The sequence below is a fragment of the Acomys minous genome, assembly GCF_964271855.1.
Source record: "Acomys minous genome assembly, chromosome: 2".
Classification (NCBI taxonomy): domain Eukaryota; kingdom Metazoa; phylum Chordata; class Mammalia; order Rodentia; family Muridae; genus Acomys; species Acomys minous.
In genome coordinates, this window is record NC_140484.1 from 71252931 (window position 1) to 71265313 (window position 12383).

General features: G+C 53.3%; 2 protein-coding genes across 3 annotated transcripts in view; both read right to left on the reverse strand.

Moving 5' to 3' along the window:
- Nucleotides 1–5179, reverse strand: part of SETD1A (SET domain containing 1A, histone lysine methyltransferase) — a 29293-nt gene extending 24114 nt beyond the window's left edge. The window contains exons 1-3 of the mRNA XM_084772752.1: nucleotides 2294–5179; nucleotides 1307–1471; nucleotides 982–1077 (exon numbers count right to left, since the gene is read on the reverse strand). Coding sequence (XP_084628878.1) covers nucleotides 982–1077; nucleotides 1307–1456 — 246 coding nt within the window. The 5' untranslated portion in view covers nucleotides 1457–1471; nucleotides 2294–5179. The remainder of the gene's footprint in view (nucleotides 1–981; nucleotides 1078–1306; nucleotides 1472–2293) is intronic.
- A 142-nt stretch (nucleotides 5180–5321) lies between these two features.
- ORAI3 (ORAI calcium release-activated calcium modulator 3) lies at nucleotides 5322–12058 on the reverse strand. Of its 2 annotated transcripts, none has more exons than XM_084772818.1 (2): nucleotides 11628–12058; nucleotides 5322–7108 (listed from the first exon to the last, which is right to left on the reverse strand). In XM_084772818.1, exons 1-2 carry the CDS (start codon nucleotides 11871–11873, stop codon nucleotides 6473–6475), a joined length of 882 nt encoding a protein of 293 aa, XP_084628944.1. In that variant the 5' UTR covers nucleotides 11874–12058; the 3' UTR covers nucleotides 5322–6472. The 2 variants fall into 2 exon arrangements, with proteins under 2 accessions (XP_084628944.1, XP_084628945.1); XM_084772819.1 differs by having other exon boundaries at nucleotides 11646–12056.
- Between the last annotated feature and the right edge of the window lie 325 nt (nucleotides 12059–12383).

Consider the following 12383-nt stretch of genomic DNA (forward strand, 5'->3'; position numbering starts at 1 on the left):
CTTGAGCTCGATCCCTAGAACTCCCTGAAGTTGTACTCTAATTTCTACATGTGCACAATGGCATGCAAGCTCCTGTGTGAACACACACACACACGAAAAATTATGTAATAATCGGGAAAAGCGACTTGGAAAATAAAAGTAAATAAGAACCTTAGAACCAGAGACAAATGACAGCAAGATGGAGCCTAAAATTGAGGAGAGAGCCACAGAAACCAAGTAAACTGAACATCAGACTCCACATGAAGAAAATGGTCATAGGAAAAGAAAGAATGACGTGAAAGGGCAGGAGCGACCGGATGACTCCTAGGTTTCTCCTGTGTGCATCTGAGCACCTAGCATTGCGATTTACCAGTCAAGAGACAGTGAGAGCAGGACTGGGGGAGTAAAGATAACATGTTTAAGTCTGTGTCAGATGCTGGCTCGAAGAAGGTAAGGGAAGTAAACACTCAGGCAACAGAGTTCAGGAAAAGTAGGAGAAGTAGAAGAGGGATGAAAGCACCCCATAAATTAATCACTAAGGAAACAAAAACAACAAATTTGGAAGGAGACAAAGGACCATCAATTTTCTAGGCTCAAACCACAGCTTAAAGAAGATCCTACCAGAGCAGGAGAGGGAGCTACTCTTACAAACAGGATGCGGGGCACACACAGAAAGACACTGAGAACAGAGGGCTCCAAGTGTGCCGTGCTCTAAGCTCAATGACCTGTGTGTGCCACTGTCCTGCTGTTTCAGAACATCCAACCTTCCCTCACTCCAGACAGCAGCAACTCTGTCACCTGAGGCACACTAGAGTCACCTCAGCTATACAGGTGTATACCTCCTGTCCAAGAAATCTCAGCCTCACAGACTCAAAAAGCAATGACAGCTGGCTGTCAGTGTTCCAGCCAACAGACACATTGGCAGGCTGTGAGAAGACCACGGGACTAGGACCCTTGACACTCTCCAAGGACCGGCATGCTAGGAGACCAACAGACACTTACCTTAAACTTAGGAACCGGGAGGGAAAAGTCTCTGTTTTTGGACCTGACATGGCAGCGGGGATCTTGGAGGTCTTCCACTGGTGTATACTTTGAGTCCTAGCAAAGAATGCAGAAAGAGACAAAATCAGGGTGAAGATTCACTAGGCTACCGACTCTCTGAAGCCCACGCAGAGACCCACATACAGAAAAGCTGGGAGAGCGTGTTCGCTCTCGGAAGAAACAAGCTACAGGTAGCGGAGGTCTGCGCGTTGAATACTGAGCAGGGGAAAGGGGGGAGGGGGGACGGGAGGCCCCCAAAAGTCACCAAGAGATCTGGGGCACTCACACTGACGCTGAAGTGGACTCCATCATAGCGGTAGACCTTCTGGGAAGGTCTGCGCAAGGCAGGGTCCAAAGCAGGGTCCACTATGAGCTTGTAGTTCCGCCACTGGAAGCTCGGGGCTTTCTGCCCATCTCCCCCACCTTCCTGGTCCATCTTTGCTCATTTACACTGTCAGGAAAAGAGGGATACGCCATGGGGGCCCCAGTCTCAGGCCTGACTCCCTTGCTGTCCCCCTCATGCCTAAGCCCACATTCCGGGTCCCCACCATCAAGTCCGGTCTCCACACCTCAGCAATGACCCCATGACTCCCTAAGGTCCTGCCCCCGAGGGCCCAGGTTCCCTACAGCACTCCATTCCTCCCCACCCCTAATTCTACCTTTCTAGGGCCCAGGCCCGTCTCGCGCGCCCCCTTACCTTCCCGCTCTCCCTAGCGCGCCCCACTTGGCCTCCACGCAAGACCCCTCCCCCGTCCCCTCGCAGGCCCCGCCCCCTCCCGCCTCCTCCACCGGCCAAGCGGCCCGGGCCAAGCCCCGCTCCCGCTCCCGCACAGCCGCTCTCGTCCCCGCGCCCCAATCCTCCGAACCAGAGGTGGCACCTCTCCGGGGCGTTGGAAACACCGCGAGACCAAGCCTGAGACCCAGCTTCGGTCCCTGAGTCCTGCCTGGCGGGCGGGCGGGGGGTGGGGGGGGGTGGCGGTGGGTAACGCGCGCCGCTGCCCTCTCCTCCCGCCCGGGCGCATTCGGTGCGGGCCCCCCCCCCCCAACACACACCCTGTCTTCGCGCACGCGCGCCAGGGCCCTACTCACCCGCTCGTGGCGAGCGGCTCCCCCTCCCCCCCCACCGCGCGCAGCACCTCAGCGGCGTGAGGCGGCGGCGGCGGCGGCGGCGGCGGCGGCAGCGCGAGACCGACCCGGCCCCGCAGCGGTGGCGGCGGCGGCGCCCCCCCACCACCACCTCCTCCCCGGCGCGCGCACCAAACACCAGCGCCACCTGCACGAGGCCCAGCGGGCACAGCGTCTGCATTCGCACTTTCGCCACAAGCACTGCGGAGCGATCCACGGGGCCGAGGGTGGCGACCTTGCCTCGGCCGGCGCCCTGCAAGGCTCGGGAGTTGTAGCCCGGGGAGCCTGAAGATGGGCCGCATCCCCCGGAGAGTGGACCGCACCACCCTGATCCAGCTGCTCCGGCCTTGGGGATCGTGACGAATCGGCGGCGACGAAAGCTGCGACAAACCCCTGAAGGGACGGAGGGCGGAGCCAGCGGGGAGGAGGCCAGCCGGAGCTCGGAGATTTGAGTGGTGCGTCGAACGACGCAGATTCGCGAGGCGGGCGGGGCAAATGAGTGGACAGGATGCGCGCCCCTTTGCTCCTCTTCCCTGCCCCTTCCTCGCGCAGCCCGAATGCCTATGAGGCTGCAGTGCAGATTCGCCACCGTTCTGGGCTTTGGCCGTCACCACCTCTCACCTGAGGGAGAGTCAAGAAAATGACGCCTGGGTTCGCCAAGCCCTGTTGGCAGTCGACCGCTAATTCCTGGATCTTTCCGACTGGCAACAGCTCAAGGAGCAGCCCGCTTCCGACTGATGCCGAAATGGTTGCAGGGGAAAAGTCCTCTCAAGAGTTTCATGAAAAATTGCAGGCAAGAAAAGGTGCCCAAATAATCCTAAGGAGTCGGGTAGCGAATCTGCGGATCCTGTTGTGGGCGGGGCTAGGGCGCCGCGCCGAGAGGCGGGGCCAAGCGTGCGGAGCCCGGCGTAACGGGCAGCTTCCCGTAGAAGCCACCAAAAAATCTGGGCGGGATGGGAGGTGGAAAAATACAACCAGGAGCGGTGACTCAGGTTCTTTTTCTTGCGGGGGCACATAACGAAGCGATCGGTTCCTTCCCGGTCTCCTACTCGGGGCCCATGCTGTTGTGTTTTCAGATAGAACGGCATCGAACTTGCTATACAGCGGAGGACGGCCGCGAACTCCTGATCCTATTGCCTCTGTCTCCCGACTGCTGGGATCACAGGTGTGCACACCGTAGCCAGTTTATAAGACGCGGGGGATCTAACTCAGGGCTTCCTGCATGTCAGGCCAGCACCCTAGTTACACCTCCCCTGGGCTAGTTTTTAAAGATGTATTTATTTATTATTTATACAAGTGTTCTGCCTGCATTGTGAGCTTGCACACCAGAAGTGGGCACCAGATCTCAATGTAGGTTGCTGGGAATTGAATTCAGGACCTTTGGAAGAGCAGACAGGGCTCTCAACCTCTGAGTCATCTCTCCAGCCCCCGGGCTAGTTTTTAAATGTCGTTTGGCAAACTGGGAGACTGAGCTATAGGTAACAGAGGAGGTGTAACTAGTGGTTAAGATTTAAAGCTGTCTCAGCCGGGCAGTGGTGGCGCACGCCTTCAATCCCAGGACTCGGGAGGCAGAGGCAGGCGGATTTCTGTGAGTTCAAGGGCAGCCTGGTCTACAGAGCGAGTCCGGGACAGCCAAGGCTACACTGACAAACCCAGTTCAGGCCTCACTTGGGAGCCTAGAGCTGAGATTGTCTCGAGGTTCAACGCCCTTTTCATCCGGTGAACACAGGCACTCTCACCCGGTCTACCTCCTGAGCTGAAGACGCCCTAAGTGGTCTCTCTACATCAGCCCCTCATTCCCTGACACTCGTCACGCCGCTGACTTCCCTTAGTTTCAGGTTATCCCTTCAGGGTGGGTGACGATTACTGGACTTACTGCAACCCTCAGAACAGTGTAGGAAAAATTATCGGAGCCTGGTTTTACACATTTTTGTTTTTCGAGACAGAGTTTTTCTGTGTAGCCTTGGCTGCCATGGGCTAACTTTGTACACCAGGCTGGCCTCGAACTCAGCAATCCGCCTGCCTCTGCCTCCCGAGTGCTGGGATTAAAGGCATGTGCCATCACCGCCTGGCTGGTTTTACACATTTTTGTTGACATCTCAAGTAATGAAAGGAAAAGAATCAGCCCAAGGTCCCTTACCACAAGATGGGATTTGTACTTTTTTTGGTTTTCTCAGACAGGATTTCCCCTCTGTGGCCTGCTATCCTGGACTCACATTTGTAGACCAGATTTGGCCTCGAATTTACAGAGTGCTGGGATTAAAGGCCTGTGCCACCCGACCCAGCTGGGATTTGTACTTTTAAAAATAATTTATTCACATTACATCCCAATTGTTTTTATGTATAAAGTGTTCTGCCTGCAGGCCAGAAGAGGGCATCAGATCTCATTATAGATGGTTGTGAGCCGCCATGTGGTTGCTGGGAATTGAACTCAGGACCTTTGGAAGAGCAGCCAGTGCTCTTAACCTCTGAGCCATCTCTCCTGCCCCTACATCCCAATTGTTATCCCCTCACTTTTATCTTCCCATTCCCACCCTCCTTCCCTCTTCCACCCTCTTCCCCTCCCCTAGACCTCTGATGGGGAAAGGCCTCCTGACCTACTGTCTAATCACAGTCTATCATGTCTTATCAAGATAGCCTGAATCCCCTTCCCCTGGTTAAGACCACTCCACTAAGAGGCAGTGATCAAATTAAAAGCACCAGAGTTTGTCAGAGGCAGTCCCTGCTCTCTCCTCTTCCCCCAGATCTGTACTCTTAAAATTATGAGTTGGAGAGAAAATAGACATGAAGACACCAGAGATGAGATTCCTTTGTTTTATCCCAGTTGAAGGGTACCAAATTCCCTGTCTCCCTCCCTCCCTCTCCTCCTCCCTCTCTCTACACACACACACACACACACACAAACCCTATTAGATGGTAAAAGTAATAAGTTCGTGGACTAATAGTGTGGCTGTGGGTAAGATCATCCATCAGCTTTACGGGCCTCAGCTGCCTCTCTGAAATGGAAAAGATGAAGCTTATCAAGGGGCTGGGGAGATGGTTCAGTGGTTAAGAGCACTAGCTGTTACTCCAGATGACCTGGGTTCAATTCCCAGCACCCACACAGCAGCTCTCAAGAGTTTGTAACTCCATGTTATATGTGAACCAGGCAAAACACCAGTACATATAAATAAAAATAATTTGAAAAAAGAAAACATGTTTATTGCAGTGGTTGTGGCAACTAAATGAGAGAACTTTTCAATAATTCCGTAGGATTAAGGATCACTCAAGAAAGAAATTTAATCCCCAGAGTTCAGAGGCCTTAGGCTCAGAGTAACTGTTACCACATTCGGAACTTAACAGCTGTTATCAGCACCCAATGGACTCATACCTTCCACGTCACCCTTAGGAAAAAGTAATCTTCCCCCATTCACAGCCGTAGGAACACATGTGAGACACACATTTATTTACAAAACAAGGTGCATCAAAAATTCAGTGTCTGAGCTGGGCAACGGTGCGCACACCTTTAATCCCAGCACTTGGGAAACAGAAGCAGGCGGATCTCTTGTGAGTTGAAGGCCAGCCTGGTCTACACAGCAAGCTCCGGCACAGCCAGAGCTACATAGTGAGACCCTAGCTCAAACCAACTTCCCCACCTACCCACAGCCATGAATTCAGTGTCTGAAGGGCTCTGCATTCTGAGGGCTGAACTTCCTCCCTTACAAACTCCCCCAACCCTTGTCAGGAAGTCAAGCTAGCTGCACAAACCCTCAGTCTGCCAAGATCCCTCTTCCAGCGCTGGCCAAAGACCGTGAGAGCCAGATGCCCAAACCTGCGGCGGTGGGAGAGGCAGCACCACAGGTCACCAGTGGAAAGCAGCTCATCCTAGGAACAAACATCCAGATGTCTACAGCTGCCAAACCAGGGATGGGGAGCCCATCAGAACCATGACAGGCAAAACCTCTCCCAGGATGCCAACTGTTAAGACAGTACACACATGGGCGGGCCACCTGCCTTGGAGTACAGCTGTGCAGGTATGTCACCTTTCTGTAGAGGAGCAAGCAACCGCTCAGCACCTCCAAGGATCCCACTAGGGCCTCCTTTCATCTACCCCAGGATCCTTAGACTGAGAGCATTCTTGTTCTTGTGTTCCTCCAGCCAAGCAGAGTGGCGCTTACAAAGTCCACTGTGCAGGATGCCAGGGATCATCCCTGAGAGAGTGGGACTGTGAGCAGGAATTTGGCCTCAACCTGAAAGCTTACAGGTGGCTTCAGCCCGGGGCAAGGAATGAGGTCTTACAGATCCCTGGGGTCTCTGAGGCAATGCTTACAACAGTCTAAAGCCAGGCTCACACAGCCTGCAGCTCCCCCTGCAGGCGACTGAGTTCCTCAAGCTCCTGCTTGTGGCGGTCGGTCTTGTGGGCCACCAAGGATCGGTAGAAATGTAGGGCAAAGGCCATAAACACAAGTCCCACAGGTACCATGATTGCTGTGGAGGCCATAGCTGCCTGCCAGCCTGGCCCATGGCTACCACCACACACTTGCCGGGGTGGGCAGGCTTTGGAAGGCTGCTGTGACGTGGCCACAGAAGCAGGGGATGGTGTGAGGTTGGAAGGTAAACTGAGGGAGACAGTCACGGGTGGCACCTGGGACACAGGAGCTGCTTTATCCATGGGTGCCCCAATAGGCACAAACTTGACCCAGCCCACCAGAACAACTTCAGCCAGGAAGAGAAAGGTGCCCAAGGCAGTGGAGAAGCCCCAGGCCAGCTCCACGTATCGGTGGAGTCGCTGGTGTGGTGACTGGTGGACAGAGTTGAGATTGTGGATGTTGCTCACGGCTTCGATATGGGGCAGCAGACAAGTGGAGACCATGAGTGCAAACAGGTGCACAGCTACTAACACGGTGGTGCAGGCACTGAACGCCACTAGCAGGCCTGGTGGGTAGTCATGGTCATTTTCCAGCTGTACCTCCACCATTGCCACCTGTGGGCACAAGAGGGAAGACACTGAGTCCCTGTAGTGTGTCGGTGTCGGGTGTTTCGTGTTGCCTCTTTAGAATCGCTGCAGCATCCCTAAAACTCAGTGCCGAGAAGAAGATACTAAGTTTGCCCAGCCCCACCCCCCTTTTGCAAGTGTCTTACTCTTATAATTTAGGCTAGTCTGGAATTTGCTAGGCAGCCCAGGTCGAGTTGAAATTTGTGATCCTCCTGCCTCAGCTCTCTTGAGCCCTGGGGTAAGTCACCCTGCCTTGCAGGTTCAGCTGATTTCTCCATCTCGCTATCAAAGGGGCTAACATTTTTCTGAGGTTTTCCATGGTTAACATGCTGGTTAAAAAGCAGGGACTCAAGTCAGGCGTGGTGGCGCACACCTTTAATCCCAGCACTTGGGAGGCAGAGGCAGGCGGGATCTCTGTGCATTTGAGGCCAGCCTGGTCTATAGAGTCCAGGACATCTCAAGTTTGAGAGTAGCCTGTGCTACTTATTGAAACGTAACCGCGAAAGAACCTGGAAGTTTTGGTTGTAGTGAAACACGTCTTTATTCCCAGAACTAGGGAGTACCAGGCCAGCTAGGGCTACATAGAGACCCCTTTTTTGTTTTGTTTTATTTTCGAGACAGGGTTTCTCTGTGTGGCCTTGGCTGTCCTGGACTGGCTTTGTAGACCAGGCTGGCCTAGAACTCACAGCGAACTGCCTGCCTCTGCCTCCCAAGTGCTGGGATTAAAGGCGTGCGCACCACACCCGGTCTGTCTGTCTGTCTGTCTATCTTTTCTTTTCTTTTCTTTTTTTTTTAAAGTCACAGCCAGGCCTGGTGGCGCATGCCTTTAATCCTAGCACTCAGAAGGTAGAGGCAGGCAGCTCTCTGTGAGTTCGAGGTCAGCCTGATTTACAAAGAGAGTTCCAGGACTGCCAGGGCTATTATCACACAGAGAAACTCTGTCTCAAAAAACAAAACAAAATAAAAAGTCACAAAAGCCCCAAAGCAAGCAAGCAAACAAAAACCTCTGGGCTGCTTGGGTCGATTCTTAGCACTACAATTTGTAATTTGCTCCAACAGTCTCATTAGTCTACACTTGCCTCAAATTCACTACCATCCTACGTCAATGCCCTAAGTAGGATCACAGTCATGCGCTACCTTGGCCAGCTGTGTAATCTTTGAGCAAGTGCCTCCCTCAACTGCCTACCTAAAAAAGGGGGATAATAGGCTCACTGAGAAAGGTAAGTTAGATAATAAACATTAACTGCTATGAATAGATCCAGGCACAGATTATCGCCCAAGGCACTTAAAAAACAAAAGCAAGGGCCAGTTGTTGGTGGTGGAGGCGGCGGCGGCGCACGCCTTTAATCCCAGCACTTGGGAGGCAGAGACAGGTGGATCACTGTGAGTTTAAGGCCAGCCTGGTCTACAAAGTGAGTCCAGGACAGCCATGGCTACACAGGGAAACCCTATCTTGAAAAAACAAAAACAAAACAAAAAACAACAACAACCAAAAAAAAAAAAAGAAAAAAAAAACCAAGCCAGGCGTGGTGGCACACACCTTTAATCCCAGCACTAGGGAGGAAGAGGCAGGTGGATCGCTGTGAGTTCGAGGCCAGCCTGGTCTACAAAGCGAGTCCAGGACAGCCAAAGCTACACAGAGAAACCTTGTCTCAAAAAATAAGACAAACAAAAACAAAAACCCAAACATGGCGAGGCAGGGGTGGTGCATTCCTTTAGTCTTAGCACTCAGGAGGCAGAGGCAGGAGAATCTCTGTGAGTTCAAGGCCTGCCTGGTCTACAGAGTGAGTTTCAGGACAGCCAGGACTACACAGAGAAGCCTTGTCACAAACAAAACAAAACAAGTAGTAATTGCCAACTCTTAAAATTCAAGACGCTTTGGGGGCTGGAGAGATGGCTCAGAGGTTAAGAGCACTGACTGCCTTTCCAGAGGTCCTGAGTTCAATTCCCAGCATCCACATGGTAGCTCACAACCATCTATAATGTGATCTGATGCCCTCTTTTGTCCTGCAGGTAGAAAACTGTATATGTACTAGTAAATAAATCTTTTTTAAAAATTCAAGGAGCTTCATATTTTCCAAATTAATCTAAAAGCTTGGCAGCTCTAGTCACACCAGGTCTGCATCCAAATACGACAGCTACCCTGACAGAAGGATCATGGCTATTCAATTTTGACAGGTCAGAGAGTCTTAACCACAGGACTCCACCCAGCTGGCCTGGATATTGCAAGCATTGACTTGATGTGCAAATTTAGGCTCTAAAGCCAGGCTGCTGAAGTCAAAATCCTGTCAGTTAGCTTGCTGTGCAGTCTTACAGCATCTCAGACCTTGTTTTCACATCTGAAAAACTGCCATAGAGTGACACCGACTCTGTAAGCACCTTGCCAGGTACTGAGTACTGAATGCTGAGGTAGGATTCCGTGGAGCCCAGGCTAGCCCTGAACTCTCTGTATAACCAAAGACAACCTTGGTTGTTTTGTTTGTTTTTCTTTTTACTTCAAGTGCTAGCTAGGCCTCTATAGGTGGGCTCCACCATATCTGGTTTATACTAGAGACTGAACCTAGTGTTTCCTGGACAGAGGCACTCTACTAACTAGGCTAGACTCACAGCCTTTGAATATCATTTGTTAATGTACCTCAGGCCACCTGGGGTTAAAAGGATTGCCCCCTCATTTGTTTCTTAAGGATCCCTGAGATTACCCCGGGGCTAGAAGGGGGTGGAGGAAGGCAGTGGTGGTAAGAAGGTGAGTATTTGGCAGGGTGCGGTGGGGGTGGCGCACGCCTTTAATCCCCGCCCTCAGCAGGCAGAGGCTGGCTGATTTCTGGGAGTTCGAGGACAGCCAAGGCCTAAAACAGAGAAACCCTGTCTCGAAAAAAAAAAAATCAAAGAAAGAAAGAAAGACTGAATAAAAAGAAAATGAGTTACTTTGGGAAACTGGGCCACGGCAGATAGATAGTAGGCAGGTGTTTTCACGAACAGGGATCTGGGTCAGTCTAGATTCTCGTTTCCTGAAGGGTCGGACCATCCAGCCTGCTGATCTTCAGAGAAGGCCCTGGCTTACGCTGTCCATCGACCTGCCACTTCTGCAGGCTGGACCACAGGGCTGGCGGTAGAAGTCGCTGTGCCCTTCTTAGGTGGTGCTGATGGGGGCGACGGGACGCCATCCTCATCAGGTACAGTGGGCTGCTTTGGGGAATCTGGGCCCCTTACAAACATCATAGGCCAAGAGCAACCTTTGGGATTACAGTTTTCATTCAGATACTGAGGTTGCAAAGCAAAGGGAGGTCCTAACCTACTTAAAAACAAAACAAAACAAAACCTAAGTTACTTATTTGACCTCATCTTAGTTAGCCCCCACCAATGTCTACTTACACAAGGATACATTCTTTGTTTGTTTTGTTATGTTTTTGGGCACAGGGTTTCTCTTTCTCTGTGTAGCCTTGGCTGTCCTGGAACCTATGTAAACCAGGTTGGCTTTGAACTTACAGAGATCTGCCTGCCTTTGCCTCCCAAAGTACTGGGATTAACGGCATGCACCACCACGACCCGGCCAAGGGTTCGCTCTGAAGGCTGCTCTCCCTCCAGGGCTGCTTTCTCCTCCTGCTAATCGTGTGGAGAAAACTTAAACTAGCAGAGGTTCACTCCACACCCTTCCCCTGCTGCGTGTGAAAACATCAGTTTCCACCCAGCCCAGTTAGCACATCGCTCTGACCCTCCCTTGCTGGGTGGGCCTTGTTCTGACAACACGCAGGTTCTATAGAGTCCCCATAAGCCGCCCGGCTCCCCCTGGACAAGCTTGGCAAACCACAAACACAGCACCTTCTATGATCTCACAACTCCCTACTGACGGGAGTGGGAGTGGAGGTCGCCTTGGGGTCGCACAGCTGGCCTTAAGTAGGGAGGCACCAGGACCGCACTCCGGAATCTTCTTCAGTGCCACTTCCCGAGGCCACAGCTGGGCCCGTTAGCTGACATTATCCTCCCACACCTGCAGCTTATCAGACCCATCCGCTAGCTCCCTGATCAGCTTCCTTTCCCAGCAGCTTCCTCACCGGCTTCTTCGTTTTCCCGGCGATTCTAGCATTCTCTGGGCCTTCTGAGAGGTGGGGCTATGTTCCTGAGGGACGGACCCTACAGTTGGTGACTTCCATACCCCACGTCCCTTGCCCTGATCTGATTTCGGGTCTCGTTCAGCTGACTTGCCTTTCAGCTCTCGAGAACCTGGTAACCAAGTCACTTCGGTGGGAGCAGTTTTTCCCCATCTCTTTGCCCTGCTGAGCTCTTCACTCCTTTCTTCCATGGCACTTCTGGGACGGGTCTTCCTCAGTCTCTATTCCTCTGTGCCTACTACAATCCTGTCCCCGACATAAAGGGCTTTTCCAGACCCTTGGGATTTCGTTCCTTCCTATACCCCTCTTAAAGTAACCCTTTGATTCCGTCCTGCACTTACTGGGGACCCAATCTCTTGCCTCCTCGACCCACCATGTGCTTCACCCACCCGACGTACCCGCTTCCCGCCCCTCACCATGGCGAAGCCCGACAGCAGAGCAGATGTGCGGCTGGATGCTTTGAGCTTAGCCCGGCTGAGGTAGAGGCGGCGCCAGCTGAGCGCCCGCAGAGAGTGCTGACTGGCCCCCATAAGGTCCAGGTAGCCGCGGTGCACGAACTCCCGGTAAGTGGCCGAGCCCGCGGGGCTGTCCACCTCCGGGTTCAGCGGGGCCTGCTCGCCCGCGTCCCCCTCGCAGCCCTTCATCCTGAGAGCCGCCGCACCCCAAGTGCCGACAGTCACGGAGGGGCTGAGGCGCCTCGTGACCCCAAGAAGGGATGACTCAAGCGCCGGCGGGACCCCATCCCGGGCAGCGCGGCAGCCCCAGCGGGACTAGGAGACCGATGCGTCTAGAAGGCCCAGGGGCCGAAACAGGAACTGGGGCAGGGGCGGAGCTCGGTGACCACATGATTGGGTGGAGCTGATCAGACTGAACCCCGCAGTTCGGCCCTCGGGCAGAAATCTCGAGGGACCCCCTACAACCCAGACCACCAAAAATATCCCAGTGCCTGTCAACCACCAAGGTGAACGCCTAGACACAGCTCCTGTCTGGGAATGGCAGGCCTCAGACCACCCACCATGTACCTGGACACTCACAGGTGCCCAGACTCCAACACTCCAACAGCCATCGCAGGAAAAACGAGCCCATTTTCCCCACCCTTCCGCCACCCCCCCACCCCCCCACTCAGGACTCGACACTGCAGACAGACACAAGAA